Genomic DNA, 22410 nt, shown 5'->3' on the forward strand with positions numbered 1-22410 from the left:
ATACCATTTTCCATAATAAAGTTTATATCATCCTAATTTTTCCTTCATACATATTTTACTGTATTTATTTTGATTGTGATATGCCTTTGTAGCTATGTTTATTGTTTTTGAGCTTCATTAAGCCTCTTAGGTCTGCATTTACACAGATGTCATCAACTTTAGAGATACTGCATTGATTTTCACTTCAAATTATTTTTCTACCCTTTATCACTTTCCTTACTTTCAGGTATCCCAATTATACATACATTGGGCACATGAAATTGTTTCAAAATCCATGGAGGTAATTTCCTTTTTAATATGTTTGTTGAATTTTATTTTGGATAATTTGCTTGTCTTCTTCATAATCTTTTATTCTTTGATGTCTAATCTGCTACTAGTTTTATCTATCACTTTTAGTTCAAATATTGTAGCTTTTATCTCTTTAGAAGTTCAGTTCGGGACTACTTTCTCCTCCATGTATCTATTAATTCTCAACACATGGACACTAAAATAATTTCTTTTCTAGTACCCTCTCTGTTACTGCTATTTGTGTAAGTTCTGAATTGATGTCAGTTTATTGTTTCCCTTACCGAGGGCATGATTCATGATTTTCTGCTTCTTTTAAGACTTAACCATGAATTGGATGCCAGACATTGAGATTTCATGATGGTTAAGTACTGGGTATTCTGTATTGTGATGAATATGCTTGACTTTTCTTTTGAGAAGTAAATGAGTAGCTTGAAAATAGTTTGATTTTGAATGTTTCTATCTTGTATCTGATTTCTATTCTTTCTATCTGAAGCAATGCTCATTCTTGAGTTAATTATACCCACTACTGAGTCAAGACCTTCCTAAGTCTTCAATGCACTGTCCTTCGTTACCTGTGAACTGTGAGGTTTTCCAACTGATGAAAATGGGTACCATTCCTGGCTCAGTGTGAGCAGTGGCCATATCCATTTCTTATGCCATATAGTATACCCAGTCTCATGTAACATCCTCCAATGTATTCACTCTGATAGATAATTGAGGGAAGTCCTCTGCAGTTCAGCATTCTCTCTCCCCCAACCAATTTTTTTCCCATTTCTCCTCTTCCTCTCCCCTCCTCCCTTCCCCACTCCTGTTCCTTTCTCTCAATCCTTCTCCCAATACACCCCCTCTCCAGTATATTTCAGTGTTAATTCTCAGAATCCTAGCTGCTTTGGACCCTCCAATTCTGAATTTCATCTCCTCAATTCAGGGAGTACCCCTAGATCTTCCTAGGCTCCACTTTCTGTACCACACCACAGACACACTGTAAAGACAATGAATGGTAACAATCCTAGGGTCCAATTTGTTAGTGACCAATCTCTCATCATTGTCAACAGTCTTGAATGTCTAGAGTCTTGAAAACCATGATTTCATTTTTTTTCTGGTGTGTTTGGTTGTTTTGGACAGGAGGATAGATATAGTATTTGTTCCTCCATTTTTGAAGAGGGAAAAATTGTGCATAGTTTTATCAATTGTCAAAAACAATTATACTTTCGTTAAAAATTTAGTTACATCACTTGTGTTCTACAAGCTATGTAAGCTCAACATCTGGAAGTAATATTTACTTTAACAAATGTATATGTGTGACACATATGTGTATACATGAACACATATATAGATGTATACAGACATGAACACATATATAGATGTATACAGATATATGTGTGCATGTGTAGAATGTATTATGTTCCCTTTAGCTTCATCCAGATTTTAATTAGAGCTGAATTAATGGCATAGGGTTAAGATTCCTTGATGATCTTTGAGTCAGAAGAAAAGAGAGTGGTTAGTATATGTAACCATGTCAGGTAAAATTCCCCTTCCATGTACAGAAACTCATCTTAGTGGTGTTCCTCATGAACTTTTGCTCAATATTCCTCATTCATTGTACATAGTTTAATAAATGCTCTAAATTTTTGCTTTTGGTTTATTTTTTTGAACACCTCATCTAAAGTGGCTTCCTCCATTCTGAGACACTATCACATCACCTCCTTATTATCTTAAGCTCTTTATTTGCTCTTTTTATTTATTTGCTCTTTTTATGTGTATTTACTTATTTGTTGGTTATGCCCCACCACTAGAACATGTTTACATATGTATGTATCAGGAATATGACATTTCCCATAGTAATTTTAGAGTTAAAGTTCTGGAACAAAACTACATAGGTTCAAATCAAATTTGACAACTCTTTGAACTTGTTACTTCCATTTCCCAGACTCCAGTTAGTTATTCTAGAAGACAGGAATAATTGTAGCAATGTCCTAGAGCTTGGACTAAACAAAGCAGTGCTGTATAGCATCTGCCACATCTAGAGCATACGTTATATCGTCAATGCATTCTTATTTAGTCATTAAAAGTTCATTAATTATAATGTTTCCTTTATCCTAACTTAATGCAGGTGACATCCACATGTTTAAAGTTAATAATTCAGCATTAATAACATTTATCTTAATAGTAATTTTGTTTTGTTTTCTCTTGGATTTCTGAAAATTCCTCATGGTCTCTAATATAATATCTACATCAAGTTGAATCATATGTATAAATCATACATTTCAAAGGGTAAGACAAATTGAACACAAATGAAGAAAGCAACAAAGACAGGGATGTTAATTAAGAACCAACTGAGCACCAGACATTATCCTGGACACTTTATACACATTATCTCATTCAAGGCTTGAAATAATCACATGAAATAAGTAATAATTATATCTATGCATTCCATATTTATATACTATGTGTACTACATGTCTATAGAGAATATATATTATGATATAGTTTTATAATATAGTAAATAATATTCTAGTATCAATACAAGCAAAAACCGGTATAATGTGCATGAACTATTCTTCAGCGAGTGACTGAGACCACAATCCTGATCCAGTCAACACCAGAGTCTCAAATGCCTCCTCTATGAATGAAACTTGGCTGCTTTCAGGACTTCCAGAGGCAGAAAAAATTCACAGCTATGTGAACTTCATGGGAAAAAAATATGTGAACCAGAATTTGGTCACACAAGAAGATATCTCTTTCACCTAAGAAGGCAAGACAAGATCCACAGAGATCTCAGGCCAGCAGGAGGACTATTGCTATTTCAAACAGGATTATCAGCCCAAGTCTGAGCCCACTGGAAGTTAACATTTTATGCTTTTGAAAAAATACTGTAATGGTGCAAAAAATAGATGATGGAGGATATAGAGCAAGAACTTTCCTATACACCCAAATCTTTTGATTTTGTAGTGTGCTACATGACTTATGAAAACTCAAGCATTTCACAATTCCCATAACTATAAAGGATATGTCCCAGGAAATCATTTGTAGGTGAAGTGGTGGTGGGAAGTTCATGGGGATTACAATTGAGATGAAAAAAATGTACAAAATAAAGAATAATGTAAATACATATATATATAATAAAATTGCTCCAGAAAAAGATGGCAGTTATGTATGACCCCAGCTAATCCTAATTTCCCCAATAGAAACAGTGGAAAAGCAAGCAAATTAAGATCTTTACAAGAGTTTTAGAAACTAGTCAATAATACACCATAACCAAACAAATATCCAAAATAATAAAACATCACATTCAAGATTGTATGATTTCATGGCTAAGATTTATTGAAAAACTATATGGAGAAACTAAAATTAGCATAACATCATAAAAATGTCATTAACTAATTCATTACAGATTATTCATTGATTCTCTAATTATAGTCATTTCATCATTGTAGGTAGAGAGATGTATGACACTATGTAGCTTACATTCTACCTGGAAAAATATTACTAGCACAGTCTTAGAGTTCGTTTTTTAGTTATAATTAACATAAATCTTTTGCAGAAAAGAAAATTTGCATCATACTTAAGATAATTTTGGCATACCTATAAGATTGGTCCTAATGTCTACCAATTATCTTTACAATGAATGTCCAACTTAGTGATTACCAGATACAGCTTTTCCTCTCCAGAGCTTCTTCATCGCATTTGTCATCTCTGAATTTCTCAGAGTGTAGATTAGTGGGTTCAGCATGGGAGTTATCACTGTATAGAACAAACTCAATGATTTATCAATGGGGAAAGTCTTCAGAGGTCTGGCATACATGAAAATGCAGGGGACAAAGAAGAAGACAACCACAGTGATGTGGGAACCGCACGTCTGGAGGGCTTTCCGCCTGCCTTCCTGACTCAGGTTCTTGAGGGAGTGTAAAATGACAACATAAGAGATGAGCAAGAGCAGAAACACAACAGTGCAGATCAGTCCCCCATTGGCCACCACTAAGATGCCAATGACATAGGTGTCGGTGCAGACGAGTTTCAATAAGGGGTACATGTCACAGATAAAGTGATCAATGACATTGGGGCCACAGAATGGGAGTCCATAAACAGTGCTCAGTTGAACTACCGAGTGCAGAAACCCTCCCACCCAGGAAACTATCAGCAGTACCACACACACACTTTGCCTCATGATAACCAAGTAATGCAAGGGTTTGCAGATGGCCACGTAGCGGTCAAAGGCCATGGCCAACAGAAGAAAGATCTCTGAGCCACCAAAAAAATGTTCTGTAAAGAGTTGGATCATACAGGATTGGAAGGATATGGTGTTTATGCCAAAGAACAAATCTGTAATCAACCTAGGAGTAATGACAGAGGAAAAAGTGGCATCCATAAATGATAAGGTAGCAAGGAAAAAGTACATCGGTGTGACCAGAGTCTTACTGAAAGTGATAGTCACCACAATGAGCACATTGCCCACCATGGTCAAAATGTAGAAGAGCAAGAACACAACAAAAAGAACCTTCTGCTCCTTTGGATTCTGTGTGAGGCCCAGGAGGACAAAGTAAGTCACATTGCTCCTTGATTCCATCTAGCCTTCCAGATACTGATTTCACAGATTAGAAGTTGACCTATAAAATGAGGGAATTTTGAAATGCACTGCACCTTTAATCTTTTTCTTAGTCATTCAAATAAACAGAATATGTATGGTGCCTCCATTTGCGTCAAATGTGTTACAAGCATGTCACCAACATAACCAAGTAGAATAAGACATAGTTATCTATCCTCAGAGACATCGAGTATGACACGAGTCAATTACAAACCAATGAAAATAAAGGACATTATAAACATATTCAAGGAACTATTCAGTTATGGAAGGATGAAATCCTGCTATTTGGATCAACATGAATAAAACTAGAATTTTTTTCTTGCAAAATAAAAAGAGAAAGAAAAACATTTATAATCATGTGTTTTATATATATCGAAAACAAATGGATGGACTAAGTAAATTAAAAAGCATTTAGACTATTGGACCCACTGCAGTTGGGTAACAGAGGGAACTGGGAAGGAGGTGAGGAAGCAGAGTAAAAGGGAAGGATGGGTTGGGGAAGGATGTAGTATTGGTGGTGAATTTAATGTATATTCATATGCTGATTTTCAATAATGTGTACCCGAAGCTTCTATGTTATTATACAATATGACTCAAATTAAAAAATCATGCCCAAAAAATTAAAAAACAAAGAATAACACCAGGGGAAAATTCACACAGTGCTGATGGACACAGTGTAGCACTAAACCAACCTGGAGTCAGCTGCGGTTTCCCAGAGGAAGTAATGCAGTAACTGAGTTTTACAGGAAAGGTCAAAGGAGAAGCTGGGCAAGGCATTTCATAAGCAGGTATATGTTTATGACCACGTAGAAATGGAGACTCAGTGGAGGCAATTTACATATTCAGAGTAGATAAAATTACAGATAAAAGATCACTGTCCTGACCTATCTCCTATCTCATCAAGACCTCTGTTAGGGTCTTTCTTTGGACAGTCCTGCTCTTGGTGACCAATAAATGCTGAGATGCTCCAATTTTGTCACTCTAGCTCCTCTGTCCTAGTCTCAAATGTATATATGCAATAGCTCCAGTTTTTCTATCAAATTAATGTTTATAAAACCAAAAATGTAAACTTTGCACAATAAACACAGGTGTTCCCCATGTCCTTCAGACCTTTATTGCACTTATGTTGCTCTTTGATACCACTAACAAGTCCCACAAACTCTTTTGAAATCTATCACAAATTTCATTATTTCCCTGCCTCCCCACCCCCACTTCCTTTTGGATACAATGCAGTAGCTTCCTGTCAAGTCTTTCTACCTTTATTCTGATTTCTAACAATTTGTTCTCCAGCAACACAAATAATGTGTTTTAAATCTTATTCTGATTATCACACTCCTTTGCTCCAACTCCTACAGTGGGCTTCAATAATTGTATCACATTCATATTTACAGTAAGCAGAACAATAATCCCATTTCATAGATGAAGAAACTGAGGCTCAGCATACCTACTTCACTTTTAATGTCTCATCTTTTTAAGTAGCAAAGCTAGTATTGAAATCTCAGTTTGATTTATTTCAGTTATTTCACTTTTCACATAATTCACACAATTTCAAAGCCTGCTTCCCACAATTTACTTTAGTCTTACCTTTAGGAGATTTGATCACAAGCTGAAGGAGGCTTTTTAACTCACTCACAAACACAGAGCTGCATTATTAGTTGAGGGTCTATCTAACTTCTCTCTGCTTCTCTACCCAAGTCTCTGGTGATGCAGAAGATTGTTTTTATTTGCACTGAAGATTACTTAAAAGAAATTCCAAGATGTACTCAGACTATAAGGTTTATCATTAGTCCATTTTATCACAAAGGCAAGCAAATCATATCTTTACAAAGGAAACAACATGGAATAATTTCCCAGGAAAATTTTTCTCCAGTATCTTCTCTCCAAGAAACTTCAAAATAGAAAAATATGAAAATATGCCACTCAATTATTTAGCCCTTCTCATTCCAGAGTGTTGGGATAGCCAAACCAGTTGACTTGAAATTTTGAGAGCTGTTTTTATGCTGTTTTTTTTTTATCTTGCTTTAACCCTAAGGAAGGAGCATCTGAAAATGCATATCACTTCTTAAGAGAACAGCATCCTCTCTCAGAGAAAGCAAAGATCACAGATGTTTTATCTCTCACAACCACATGAATCACTGAGTCCTGAAATTGGAATACGTCCAACATTGATTCTTATTTAATTAAATTCACTGGGATTTTCCACAAAATTTTAAAAGCACGTCTATATATAAAGATATTACTGGACCAAATTAGGTAATTAGGGTCAGAAAGCTGTAATATGCCAATCATAAAGCTGTAGAACCATAATGAGATGGCAGCAGTCAAGAATAAAACATCATCCAAGTGACAATTGCTTCCAGGGAAGGGTGGTTTATCATGTATTTCCTTACTTACCATTGCAAGTTTTTCTTCATTTAATTTAATAATTTACTTTGTCTTAGAGTGTGGTTATGTATGCTAAAATTTTTATCACCCGTTTATATATAATAATTTTATGCAATTATAAAATCTAGAGTATTTACATAAAGCCAAGAAGTGTGGTACACACTAGGACACATAAAAAATTCATAAAAATCATTCAAAATGCCCCACTGCACTGACCTTATATTCTCTTAATAGAGTCAGACAAGGGAAACAAATTAATTGACAGCAATTTCAGCACTAATAAGGGGGAGAAAAAAGAACCAAAGTATGCAAATAGAAAATAAGAGGGGAAATTCTGTGCACTATCAAGGCCTTTCTTAAAAGGAGAAGTTGAAGCTATGGTCCAAAGGGCAGGAAGTTGCTCTTATTGGAAGCACTGGTTTGTGCAGGAGCTCAGGATTGAAAAGAATTTAAGACACATAAAGTTCAGTATACATAGAAGTAATAAAAAAGAAGAGACGAGAATATGCTGTAGTTGAAGACATGAATGGGAACCACTGTCTTCAGGAAATACAGAGTTTAATAAGGGATTTGGGTTTTATTTGAAATCTTTTAAGGAAAAATTAATGTCTTAAACTAAACAACTTTTTTTAATTTAGGAAAGTTTCCACCTAAAACATGCCAAAATTAAGGTGTTTTTGTGAATTACTACCAAGGTACATGCTATCATAGGTTGGAAAGTTTCCAAGGCATCACAGTTAGATAGGGGGTGCAGGTGTTTGGATGTGTCAGCCTAGGGCTTGGGGTGAGTTGGGACAGATGTTTCCGCTGTCTCAGCCTGGACTTCAACAGCAGCCTCTCCTCTAGGGAAGTCCAGGTGACTCTGACCTGATGCTGATCCATGCGATGAGCCTGTTTCAAACCAGCCGTCCTCTCTGTGACCTTGCCTCTATAGCTCTCCAAAATGTACCTCCAACCTCAGTGCTTGCTCCTGCACCAATTACCAGGCCCCACCACATCATGGGAGCCCCATTATCAGCTGTGACCAAGTCAGTAGCTAGAGGGGCTCTGAGCCATAGCCACTCCCCCTTCTTGGGAGATCCACTGCCCATCATTACTTTTAACAAAGTTCACTTAGAGTTTTTCCCACCCCCTTCAGTCAGGTTGATTCTCCTATTGTAGACACCAATAATGAGTATCTCTTCCACTGGTTTTCAGCTTTGTTTGGTATCACTTTTGTGGGGTGAGGGTGGGGGTGGAATGTGTGTATGGCGGGGGTGGGGGATGTAAAAAGGCTACCCAGCATGCTCTTCACTCTGCTGCTATCTTGCTGGACTCTAAACATAGACTTCTTGAAAACACAATGCAGTGTCTACAGAGGCTGATTTTAAATCTATGCACTTGAAACCAATGCTATCAATAAATGTGACTTCAAAAACACCACCAATAATTAAACTTGTGGAGACAGGGAATAGACTGGTGTTTAACATAGATGAGAGGGATGAGAGTGAGACACATAGGTGATGAGCTGTCAAAAGAAAAAAAGAGTAGCATGATGGAAAAAGAAAAAAAATCTCCCAGTTACCTGTGTGTTCTGGAGCACTAAGCACAATGCTCATAGAGTAGGTGTTTAGTAAAAGTTAAGTGACTGTATCGGTTGCTCTCTAGAAGAGCAAAAAAAAATTGTGCTCCCTAATCTTATGCCTCCCTTCTTTGTTATGTGTAGTGCAAACAGAATCAGGGACCTTCATAAGTTTCATATAAATTATCAGGTAAAACTATCCACCTGAGATAAAGTATACACCTCCAGTGGAACATGGAAGCATGTGATTGCCCAAAATCATTGAATCCACCCAGACATTGTTATTTGTGTAGTGTCCACTTTCCCAACATAAAATCCAAACAACTATACTTCACAGATCCCTATGACTTCTGATACAGACAGAGAACTTGGGATTTACCAACCTGATCAAGTCTCCTTTGGTAGCCTGAATTCTACAATCAGATTCCTAGGGTTTGTTTTGTTTATTTTTGTCTGTTCAAGTGTTGTGTTTCTATCCTACATATGAGTAAAATCTCAAAATATGACTTTCTCCTACTGGCTCATTTCAGTTAGCAGTGAAATACCTTCCAGAATTCCATGTAGTGGCAAACTGGCAACATTTCATGTTGTAGTTTTTTTTTTTCAAACTTGCATTCCTAAACAATATGGTAAATGTCATTTTTATAGCTGAGTAGTATTCCATTGTTTATATAAACCACAGCTTAATCCACTCATCTGTCACTGGTCGGTTAGGTTGTTTTTGCTGTGCAGAAAAGTTTCAGTTTCATGTAGCCCATGTTTGCTGTTGTTTTCTTTGTCACTGAAATCAAGTCCTCAGAGACATTCCTGAAGCCAGTGTTATGAAGTGTTTTGCCTGTGTTACCTTATATGTATTTCTTAGTTCCAGGTATTAGTCTTTAACTCATTCTGATGTAATTTTTGTGCATTGTGTGAACTAGTGATCTAGTTTCATTCTTTTGCATAGGGCTATCCAGCTTTCCTAGCACCATCTTATAAGGACTTTTCTTTCTCCATTTTGTATTCTTGGCTGTTTTGTCCTAGATTCACTGCCATTTAAATGTGAATTTATTTCGGGACTCTCAAGCTGTTTGACTTTTTTTTTTTTACACCATACTGTTTTTATTACAATAGCTTTGTAATACAATTTGAAGTCTGTTTATGTTACTTCACTTATTCTTTGTTGGTCCAAATCGCTTTGGCAATTTGGAGTCTTTTGTGGTTCCATAATGTTTGTTCTATTTCCTTGTAGAATGTCACTGAAATTTTGACAGGAGTTACATTGAATGTATATACTGTTTGGGTAGGATGGTCTTTTTAGCAATGCTAATTCTTCCAATCCAGTCTATAAAATAAATCTTCCAAGCAATTTTTTTCCATGTTTTTGCAACTTCTATTTCCCTAAAATGTCTTATAGTTTTTGTTTTAAAGGTTTTTCACCTCCTTTGTTTAGTTTATTCCTAGTATTTATTGTTCTTTTTGATATGATAGTAAATGGGACAGTGTTTATGATTTCTTTCACATCTGCAATTTGCACATAGGAATGCAACAAAGATCTGTATATTCATTTTGTAAATTTCCACTTCACTGTACTAATTATTGCTCTCCAGAGATTTTTTAATAATTTGTGTGTGTGGGTATGTGTGCTTAAGATTTATTTGTTTACACATATAAAACTGGAGTACAGTCCAGAGGTACAGGGGTGGTGTGAGGATTTACCAGAGACAGAGTGGAGAGCAGAACAGGCAGATCAATGAAGTTCACTGCTGAGGGGAACAGCAGGCGAGACAGGAGAGGTCTGCTGCACCAGGTGGGTCACCTCCCTGGCTGAGGCTCGAACCTGTACTGAAGTGGCTGCAGCTAGCCTGCAGTGCTGTGTTCCAACCCACTGCTCCACCAGGGAGGGCCCCAAATTTCCAGAGACTTTTAATAGCATATTTAAGTTTTTAATGCATATTACCATGTCTTCTACAAACAGTGATGGTTTTCATTCTTCTCTCCCATTTTGGATTCTTTTGATAATTTGCTATCACCTAACTGGTCAAGCTAGGATATGAAATACTACATGAATTAACAGGTTGAAAGTGGACAACCTTTTCTTTCACTTCATCTCAGGAGAAAATGCTTTCAGGTTTTCACCATTGAATATAGATACTAGCTATGAAGCTATTGAGATATACTCCTTCTTTCCTCATTTTTGAGAGTTTTCTATCATAACTAGATGTTACAGCCTCCCAAATGTTTTCTTTGCATCTATTGATAAGGTCTTAAGATGATCTTTTTAATGTATTGTTGAATTCTCTTTGCTAAGATTTTCTTGAACATTTTTCTATCTACATACATCAGGAATACTGGTCTGTAGTTTTCTTTTTTGGTTATGTCTTTGTCTGCTTCAGACATCAGAATACTATTGGACACATAAGATGTATTTGGAAACATTTCCTTTTCTTCAATTTTTTGAGGGAATTTGAGAGGGATAGGTATTTGTCTTTTAAACCTTAGTACAGCTTACTAGTAAAACCCTCTGATCCTAGAATTGTTTTTTCTTAGATACAATTTTCCTATCTGTCACTTTTTTTCATAAAGTTAATTATGAGACTTTCCTTAATCATTTTAATACTTAAAATTAATTACATTTTTTTAAAAATTATTATTGATATTATACCATTTTATAGTTATGTACGATTGGATGATATCCACATTTTAAAGTAATATTCAGTTCCAATATCATCTATTTTTCAAGAGTTTTTTTTTTTTTGGTTTACCCCCAGTTTTCTGGAAGTTTGACATGACTTCTAATATAATTATATACAATTGAATCAGGTACAGAAATCACAGGTTTCAAGAATGTGACATCCTGGACAGTGTATTAATTGAGCATCAGTGAAATTCCTGAGTGCTTGCTACATATTACCCCATCTGATGACTAAAATAACCATGTAAAATAAGTACTACCATTACATTTGATTTAAGATAAAAGATAAAATTATTGCACTACCTCAGCTTCTTTAACAAATATTTCCCTTATTTTGTGTGCTCATGTTCTACTTGGTTGTTCTATTGATCTCAGGTTCATAGTCTACATCATTCTTTTGAAAGATCACAAAAAGATTAGCTTAATGAATATTTCTAGAGGCATACCTCAGAAATAGTGCTGGATTAGCAGGGAGATAAAGTCAATTTTGGCAGCAATAAAAAGACAAAAGGTATGAGTGTCTGTAAAAATGAGTTGTAAGGAAGATTTTAAGTCTCACATGGAGAGTTGTCTATGACATGGGAATTACAGAAAGGAAGCGAGACTATGACAAGGACCTGAATGATTACAAATACAATGACTTAGCTCATGTCACTCAAAAAAGTAAGCCACATCCCTGCCACTGGTGATGATGTAATTGCTTGCTAATGGCCATACAGTGGTCATGGGCAAACACTGTGGACAGTATGACCTCAGAGGAACCAAAAGATGCACAGCAAAGACTTGAGACATGCACTTTTTGAGGTTGTATTTCTTATAGCGAAAGTGCAAACTAGCATTACAGGGGTAATGGAGGAAGCAGCAGCTATTGCATGTAAGGGATATCTATCAGTTGTCTTTTATCTTTAAAGAATAAGATACACAGGCAAAATATATAAGCGCTACCCAAGGGTAGAAAAGATGATTTGTTAAAAGTTTCTGCTTATAGGTGACAGATGTCAATGCTCTACAGAGAAATTCTTCCTAAATTAATCTTATCTCAAATCTCCTTGAAAAAAAATAACCAAACTTTGTTTTCCGATTATACTTTTTAAAAGGTCTGTAAACTGGCCCTCCCTGGTGGCGCAGCGGGTTAAAGCACTACACTGAGAAGCTAAAGCCACATCGGAATGAGTTCGATCCCCGCCTGCCCGGGAGGTGACCACATGGCGCGGCAGACCTATCCTGACCCACTCGCTGCTCCCCTCAGCAGTGTACTTCCTAGATCTGCCTGTTCTGCTCCCCACTCTGTCTCTGGTGAAGCCTCTCACCGCCCCTGAGCCTCTGGCCTGTACCCCAGTTCTGTATGTACAAATAAAATAAATCTTTAAAAAAAAAAGGTCTGTAAACTTTTGAGTTGTCTTAAATTTAAAAATATCTTAAACTTAATTCTGAAACATAAATATGCAAAACTATGTATAACTCTGAAAGAGAATAGTAATAGGGAACTGCTAGTCTTATCACATTTCAAAATGTGAAATATGACAAACCAATTATATTGTATGTCAATTGGCACATGAACAAGAGGTCAGTGAAACAACATACAGCCCTGAATTAGATCCAAGTACATACAGACTTAGCATAGTACAATATGAAAGCAGTTAACATTTAGAAAAATAACAAAATTTAATTTCTGTATCAAATAAATTCCAAATGAATCAAGTTTTAAAGATTTATTTGTACATACAGAACTGGGGTGTAGGCCAGAAGCTCAGGGGCGGCGAGAGGCTTCACCAGAGACAGAGTGGGGAACAGAAAAGGCAGATCAACGAAGTACACTGCTGAGGGGAGCAGCGGGCGGGTCAGGAGAGGTCTGCCACGCCATGTGGTCACCTCCAGGGCAGGCAGGAATCGAACTCATGCGGAAGCGGCTTTAGATTCTCAGTGCTGTGCTTTAACCCGCTGCGCCACCAGGGAGGGCCATGAATCAAGTTTTAACACAAGATGTGCCTATGAAATGTTAAAAATATTAAATTCTAAAAAATAGCTGAAGAATGTTTTAGCTAGAGTGATGTTCAGAATATCCATTAAAGCAAGATACAAAAACAAAAATACATACAAAATGTAAAAAAAAAAAAAACTTATATAACAAAAGTATTCTATATAGCCTTAAAACATCTAAAATCACAAACTAAAAAACAACCACATAGACAACAGTAAAAGGGATCATTGCTTTAGTACATGATTAATAAAAACCAGTTTGGAAAAGATCAATAATTAAATGAAATAGATCGAAGATCATTTACAGAAAAAGAATTCAAATCATATTAAATATGTGAAAAGATGTCAAAAATCAATTATATCAAAAGGATTTCAATTAAAATATAAAAATAAAATAATTTAACTAATCATGTCATATACCATAAATATTCATCAGGCTTTAGTTGCTGAAAGTGTGGACAAAAACATTTTCATAATTTGAATCTATTGATTCAAAGATATAGGTCAACAATTTCACTTATAGGAAATCATATTTGTCTATATGAAAAATGCAGTTATTGAAAAATTATTTGTCAAAAAAATCAGAATGAAGAGAAATGGATGCATTACCTTTAGGACATATTTATAAGGAGATAATGGGAATGCTATGCAGTATGAGAAATTTGAGTGTAGATCTATATGGACTGATTTGCAAATATCTCCAAGATGCTGCATAGTAAAAGCAAGCATCTATTAAAATATACTTGTATTTGCAAATATTATTGCTTGGTAAATCTAAAGAAACAGATTATAGTATCTGCCTCTCAGGAAGAGACCTGGGGACTATGCTAAGACTAAAATAGAAAATTTATTACCTACATGACCCCATTTTATATGGTTTTCATTTTAATAATATCTATTTTTACAGATTAATATATTTTTATTTTAAAAAGTAAAAGAATTATATTAAAAATTTCAGGCCCTCCCTGGTGGCACAATGGGTTAACATAGCACTGAGAAGCTAAAGCCACTTCCGCATGAGTTCGATCCCCGCCTGCCTCAGAGGTGACCACATGGCGTGGCAGACCTCTCCTGACCCGCCTGCTGCTCCCCTCAGCAGTATACTTCGTGGATCTGCCTGTTCTGTTCCCCACTCTGACTCTGGTGAAGCCTCTCACCACCCCTGAGCCTCTGTATGCACAAATAAATAAATCTTTAAAAAAAGAAAATTTCATATACTACAAGTAAAATTAAATTTTATAAAGTATTAAATATTTAAACAGTAACTGAAAGGAATTAATGTAAATGACAAGACTAACTGAAAATAAGACTAAGTCTCAGAGAAAGTAAAATAGATACATAACTGATTAAAAAATCAGTATACCTACATGAAATTTTCCTTACTAATTCATGACATTTTAATATTTAAACACTATAACTCTCTGGATTAAATAAGCAAGATATCATAGCTGCTACATTTTAAATGAAGGAAAACTGCTATTAATGGTAAAGTCATATAGCTCATTCTTTTTCATTATTATTACAAATGCTTTCACGAAAGGGAAGTCAGCATCAGATTTAAGATTTCTGCATTCAAGGAAATAAATCTTTAATATCAAATGATTCTATTTAGTTGGATAATGGAGTTATTTACTACCTGATATGACTTTTCTTCTCCAGAGCTTCTTCATTGCATTTGTCATCTCTGAATTTCTCAGAGTGTAAATTAGTGGGTTCAGCATGGGTGTTATCACTGTATAGAACACACTCAATGATTTGTCAATGGGGAAGGTCTCTGCAGGTCTCCCATACATGAAAATGCAGGGAACAAAGAAGAAGACAACCACAGTGATGTGGGAACCGCACGTCTGGAGGGCTTTCCGCCTGCCTTCCTGACTCAAGTTCTTGAGGGAGTGTAAGATGACGACATAAGAGATGAGTAACAGCAGAAACACAAAGGAACAGATGACTCCCCCATTGGCAGCCACTAAGAGGCCAATGACATAGGTGTCGGTGCAGACGAGTTTCAATAAGGGGTACATGTCACAGAAAAAATGATCAATGATATTGGGACCACAGAATGGGAGTCCATAAACAGTGCTCAGTTGAACTACCGAGTGCAGAAACCCTCCCACCCAGGACACCAGCAGCAGCACAACACACACCCACTGCCTCATGATAACCAAGTAATGCAAGGGTTTGCAGATGGCCACGTAGCGGTCAAAGGCCATGGCCAACAGAAGAAAGACCTCTGAGCCACCAAAAAAATGCTCTGTAAAGAGCTGGATCATACAGGATTGGAAGGATATGATGCTTTTCCCAAAGAACAAGTTTGAAATCAATTGGGGAGAGATAGATGTAGCATAAATGACATCCATAAATGATAAACTAGCAAGAAAGAAATACATAGGTGTGCCCAGGGTCTTACTGAAAGTGACAGTCACAACAATGAGCATGTTGCCCACCAGGGTCAAAATGTAGACAAACAAGAACACAACAAAAAGAACCTTCTGCTCCTTTGGATTCTGTGTGAGGCCCAGGAGGACAAAGTAAGTCACATTGCTCCTTGATTCCATCACCTTGGCTCCATCTAGTCTTCCTTATAGGTACTGAATACTAGAAACAGTTTGCCTGCAAAACAAAAGGGAAAATTTTTAAATGTATTATAAGTTTAATTTTTTAGTTATTTAATTAAAAATGTGCCTTGAAAATCTGCCTCAAGCCCATCAGAAATATTGAGATTGCCACTGAATAAGATGTAGTTCTCTGCTATCAGTGATCTGATACATAGTTAGCAAGTGAGGAATCAGGCCAAGTTAGCAAAATTCGTTATAAATGTATTCATGTGAGCTCAGAGATCCCAGTGACAGAACATCTAAAACAACATGGGAGCTGGGAAGGCTTCCCAGAGTAAGCTGTTCTTTAGCTGAATTTTAAAAGTTAAGTGAAAGATGATGGAACAGGAATTCCCTGAAAAGAGGTACCTGTGTGAAGTCACATATGTGTGACTTAAGGGAAGAGTCATTAAGGTGTTTAACATACTCAAGTGGGGAATTCACAAATGGATCTGTGTATACAATTACCTAATTGACATCTGCAAGTAGATACCGCTCTGTATTTAATATAAATTTTTCATTTCCCACAATAAACCTATTCCTTCTCAGGTGTGTTCCATCTCATTAAACGCATCTTAAAGTTTTAATATGGGTGCTCACTTCATTTTAAAATTTTCTGATTTATTCATGACAAGGTCATAAAATCCTAACCACAAATTTTCTACATTTATTTCTTGATAATACTAGACTTCCCTTGAGGCCTTGAGGATCTCTCCATTTAGCTAGTTGACTATTACACTACTTACAAATGTCTCTCCCCTAACTCAAACAGCCTTCATTTATATGCCATTAAAACTAAAAAACCATATCCCATGGGTTTTTACATAAACCATATAATTATTACATAAACTATATAATTATTATGTATGCCGACACAGTTTTTTCTTAATCAAAATGACCACAGCAATCTGGCTTTAATAATTAAAACATATAAATAGATGGTAAACTGATCCATAGAGAAAATTATGTTATTATAAAACATTTATTTTTTTCAAATATTTAAAGGTGTTTATTGAACCAATAATTTTAATAGTGTTTTTATTTAAGGTCATTATGCAAAACAGGAAAATCGCCTCACAGTTTTTGCCTACAGAATGGTAACCTGAAGGCAGAGCATACATTTGTTTACAATCATGTCACATCCTGGATTAGAAATTAAATAACAGCTTAATAACAGAACACTTAATACATGTCAGATATTTAGCTAAGTGTTGTGCAAATATTACCTGATTTAATCATTACAACAATACTATGGATTACCCCTATTTCACAGGTTACCCTTTCTAACCTGATACTTAGATTAACAGTTTAAATTTAAACCACTGCTAAGTGATAGAGCCAATTTACAGACTACCAGCATAATAGACATTAGGATTCATTACAGTACCCCTCCCCCCTCTTTCAAAGTTACATTCCCTTTAAATCTAGGAAATCATATTTGTATATATTTCTTTCCCTTTCTCCTTTCAGGGCTCCTAATTTCATCAATTAATCCTGCTGTGTAGTATCCTTGCAAAGAGTCTGAATCTAAAGAAGACAGCTAAAAATATTTTTAAAGTAATAAACTATATTTGCAATTAAACTGTAAGGCATTAGATAAATCTAGATTCTTCAAAAATTTTTAAATGAGATTATGATAGGTGACTACTGAGCTTTTATAGCTAATGAGCTAAAGTATATGAAAGCCTACGTAATACAGTGTTTGGACAAAAATGAATACAGCTCTTAAAATTTGATGGAATGGAAGTTTGTAGCCCTCTGAAATTCAGAGCTACAAAGCAAAAAAAAATCCACTTACATTGTTTTATTTCATTGAAATAAACAAAATATTTTAATTAAGAGGATCCTTAACATTACAAGAACACTTATCAACTGTTTTACAAAAGTCTCTATCAGGTGCTATGCACATTCTTACATACACACACACACACATATACACACAAATACATGCCACATCTAAATACATACATATATAAAATCATACATATTGCAGAGCAATTCATCTTTACAGTAACAAGTATTGTCATCTCCATTTTATAGTTGAAGAAGCAGACTCTGAATGTTTCATTTCCCATCAGTGTACATTTTTCAGTGACTGGAATAGAATTATACACTAGCTTCCAATGATTTTAAATTCCCATAATTTCAAAAGAAGTTCTTCAACTTTTTAATTCTTATAAATGCAGGTGTAAAATAATCTCCCACATAATAAAGTAACTCATACAACCAAAAAGCCTGGTTTCCACTTTACACATTACAGAATTACCTTTTGGAGTCTTGCTCACAATCACCAGGAAACCTTATTAATCAATTCCTAAGAACTGGAAATGTCTCTTCTACCTAGTGTGACCACAGTGAAAAGCCATGTTATTACTTAAGGATGTATTTTGTTTCATGACATTTGTCCATGTTCTTCATGGAGTCTTCTAAATATTGCAAAAAAGCATAACTTGCTTTGTAGATCTATTTAAAAGGAATTCCATTGTGCACACAAAAAACAAACATTTTCCAGACTAAGATCATTTGGCAAGAAGGCAAACAACTCTTTCCCTTCCACCTGGTGGCAGCCATCCAGTGTCTAAAATAGCCCAGTTAAATTTTTTCCAGGGAAATACATGAGCACAAAACTCATTGAAAGCTAAATTGCACTTAAAAAAAACTAAAACCATATATTTCTACTGTGTGTAGAGGTTGTTCAACTAGAAAGAGATAAATGCCTATAAACTAAAAGAAGGCAAATAAATGATATGACCCATAGGAAGTTAACAAATAGCTATTTTACCAGGGAGATTATTCTGTAACAACTAAGCATTTGAGGTAGTCATTGCTCCTCTTTAAAGAATTCTATAAATTAAAGAAGATAGTATCCTGTCTCTGATAGAAGCAAAAACCATGGATTATTTATAGCTTCCCACGAGGTGATGCAGCTGGAATGTGTCCAAGGTTGCTTTCTGCTTCCTAACATTCACTGTGATTGTCCACCAAGTTTAAATGAATGTTTACACGTGCAGCTACTGTTAGAATTATCATATACTGGGGGCTGGGAAGAGGTGACCAGGAGAATGACATAGCTTCAGAACCATTAAGAGAGTTTGCCAGTCAAGAATAAAAATATAATCCTGTCATTTTTTCCCCCAAGGGAGATAATGCTATCATTTATTCTGCCACTTTTTCACAATGAAACTTTCTTTCCTTTTATCTAGTACTCAGTTTTGTTTTGGTTTTTTGTTTTGTTTTTTGGTTTGTTTTTTTTTTTTTTTGCCTGTAATTATAGGGTTGATAATGATGAAATTGTATCTACAGTTCAGATGCAATAACTAATTATCTAACTTTCTTTTTCTTTTTCTTTTTTTTAATATTCAACACCTATTTTGTATCTGATTCTCTACTTCAAACTGAGGGATACAGTATTTACTAAACAGGAAAAAGGAAATGGGATAATAGTACTAATTTGATCTTAGAGAAAGTTTGATCTTGTAGATTTTCACTTAAATTTTATTTATATGCCTCACATTCTTATAATAGAGTCAGGTTATAAAAAAGGAAACCTCTTAGGTTATAAAAAAGGGGGATTGATCGGTGGTCAGTGCTAGAAGGACAAATCCACAGGGTACTGTGGTTGAAAACAAGGGAAAGTCTATTGTGAATGATGGCGTTTTTAAAAAGTGACATTTAAACTGAGTCAGCAAACAAGCAGTTACCATATGAAACACTGCTCCGTGTAAACTCTTCAGCTGTAGGTTACCACATTATACCCACCATCGAAACATCACCACAATCCATGGGGTCTCCTCTCTCACTCTCCACCCTCTGCCTGCTTTGCTAACAGTTTCAGGCGTTTCTTCTGGGTTAGTCTGGTCTGACTCTTTGTTTTATTTAACCTATACTCCATATATGCATGTAGCTACCTGGTGTTTTTGTCCTTCTACTTCTCACTCATTTTACTAAGCACAATCCCCTCCGGTTCATCTATGCTGTCACAAGAGTTCATCAGTTTACATAGCTCAGTAGTATCCTATTGTATATCAAAGTGCATGCAAAGATCACCTACCTCAGAAATATCACAGTAATTGTTTAACAAGCAACTGTCAATCCATCATCAGTTGTATTTAATCTCCCAGAGCTGTGCCCCGAGAACTTTCATTTCCAAAGAAACCAAACTGATCCTGAATATCCCAAAATTTAATAAACAATCGATCTTAATAGGATTTTTTTTTAATCTTTAGCAATTTTTCGTTAGTTGAGCCAATGCTGGGATGCCTGGTTAGGTATTACTAACTGTTCCCACTGTTCCCACCACTGACTCAGCCATATTCCATCATCATAGACCACTTTTAATTAAAGCATACAAATTATAATTTCTTTACTGAATCAGACTGTCATATGAAATAAATGTTTGCCAAGCATTGGTTGTTAGAATGTGGACAAGCAGGCATTGTCAAAAACTGGTCTTTTGAGTGTGACTGCTACAATCATAGGTGGCATTTTTAATGTTAATTAGAAATATTAATATTTTAAATATTTATACACTTTCACACCAAAATTCCACTTCTATGAAATAACACAGGAACACATTTTCAAGATGATATATATTTATTGCAGAATCACGCCATAGAAGAAAATCAGAAATAACATGCTGATAATGGATAACACTCTAGTATTATTATAAGGTATAGTACTATAATTATTAAGATACATATTATTATAAGTTACCATTATATGCTAAGAATTATCTATCTGAACTAGTATGAGCTGTCGAGTAGTAAAATATAATGTTTACACATAAACATATGCATACATACAGCATACAAATACCCTTGCATTTGCAGAGAATAATACTTGAAGTTTCTTAAGAATAGACTTCTGTGACCACTTTGGAGAACACTGGGAAGCACAATTAAGGGATGGAAAGAGATTATGTTTTTTAATTATACCTTTTCAAATTGTTTCTATTATTATATTCATTATTATTTTGCCTTTTTAATAAAACAATAGTGTTGATGCTTTATTTCACATATAATGCAACTGAAATTGAACAAAAACTTACATATAACTGTATTTTAGATAATGAAAAGTGAACAAAAATGACAAGAATCAAACTAAAAAATACTCTTAAAATATAAAAAAAAAGGATTAAAGCACAAATTAGTCATTACCAGCGTTATAATAAAATTTTCATTCACACTTTTTTTTATTGACTCCTGCTGTTTATACATTATGACTTCCTGGGTGAGTCACAAACTAGATATTACAGAACTGGCATTATGGCTGAGAAGCTGCTGTTAATAAGTCAATCATACAACTAATTCTTTATTACAATTATGACATATGCTTTAAAGGAAAAGGATGGGTGAATCAGTCTCAAGAAGACTCTTCATTCCAGGGAGATGAACCCTAATCATACAACTGTCTTCCCAATTAAGGTCAGACTTGTTTGCCATGAGATATAATGTTTCCTCTCCAGAGCTTCTTCATTGCATTTGTCATCTCTGAATTTCTCAGAGTGTAGATTAATGGATTCAGCATGGGCGTTACAACTGTATAAAACACACTCAATGATTTGTCAATGGGGAAGGTCTTTGCAGGTCTGGCATACATGAAAATGCAGGGGACAAAGAAGAAGACAACCACAGTGATGTGGGAAATGCACGTCTGGAGGGCTTTCCGCCTCCCTTCCTGACTCAGGTTCTTGAGGGAGTGTAAAATGACAACATAAGAGATGAGCAAGAGCAGAAACACAACAGTGCAGATCAGTCCCCCATTGGCCACCACTAAGATGCCAATGACATAGGTGTCGGTGCAGACGAGTTTCAATAAGGGGTACATGTCACAGATAAAGTGATCAATGACATTGGGACCACAGAATGGGAGTCCATAAACAGTGCTCAGTTGAACTACCGAGTGCAGAAATCCTCCCACCCAGGACACCAGCAGCAGCACAACACACACCCACTGCCTCATGATAACCAAGTAATGCAAGGGTTTGCAGATGGCCACGTAGCGGTCAAAGGCCATGGCCAACAGAAGAAAGACCTCTGAGCCACCAAAAAAATGCCCTGTAAAGAGTTGCACCATACAGAATTTGAAGGATATGGTATTTTCCCCAAAGAACAAGTTTGAAATCAGTTTGGGAGAAATAGTTGAGGAATAAATGGCATCCATAAATGATAAACTAGCAAGAAAGAAGTACATTGGTGAGTCCAGGGTCTTACTGAAAGCTATAGTTATCACAATGAGCATGTTGCCCACCATGGTCAAAATGTAGAAGAGCAAGAACACAACAAAAAGAACCTTCTGCTCCTTTGGATTCTGTGTGAGGCCCAGGAGGACAAAGTAAGTCACA

At 35.6% G+C, this 22410-nt stretch overlaps 3 protein-coding genes across 3 annotated transcripts; all 3 read right to left on the reverse strand.

Moving 5' to 3' along the window:
* Window positions 1-3925: 3925 nt before the first annotated feature.
* On the reverse strand, window positions 3926-4855 carry LOC101630963 (olfactory receptor 4A47-like). The gene has a single exon (XM_004683545.1). The coding sequence runs from the start codon at window positions 4853-4855 to the stop codon at window positions 3926-3928; it is 930 nt and encodes a 309-aa protein (XP_004683602.1).
* A 10243-nt stretch (window positions 4856-15098) lies between these two features.
* LOC101621809 (olfactory receptor 4A47-like) lies at window positions 15099-16028 on the reverse strand. The gene has a single exon (XM_004682807.1). It carries the CDS (start codon window positions 16026-16028, stop codon window positions 15099-15101), a length of 930 nt encoding a protein of 309 aa, XP_004682864.1.
* Window positions 16029-21491: 5463 nt separating this feature from the next.
* On the reverse strand, window positions 21492-22404 carry LOC101631201 (olfactory receptor 4A47-like). Its single transcript, XM_004683546.2, has one exon. It carries the CDS (start codon window positions 22317-22319, stop codon window positions 21492-21494), a length of 828 nt encoding a protein of 275 aa, XP_004683603.2. The 5' UTR covers window positions 22320-22404.
* Between the last annotated feature and the right edge of the window lie 6 nt (window positions 22405-22410).

This window comes from Condylura cristata, unplaced genomic scaffold (genome assembly GCF_000260355.1).
Source record: "Condylura cristata isolate star-nosed mole 26May11 unplaced genomic scaffold, ConCri1.0 scaffold00015, whole genome shotgun sequence".
Lineage (NCBI taxonomy): Eukaryota > Metazoa > Chordata > Mammalia > Eulipotyphla > Talpidae > Condylura > Condylura cristata.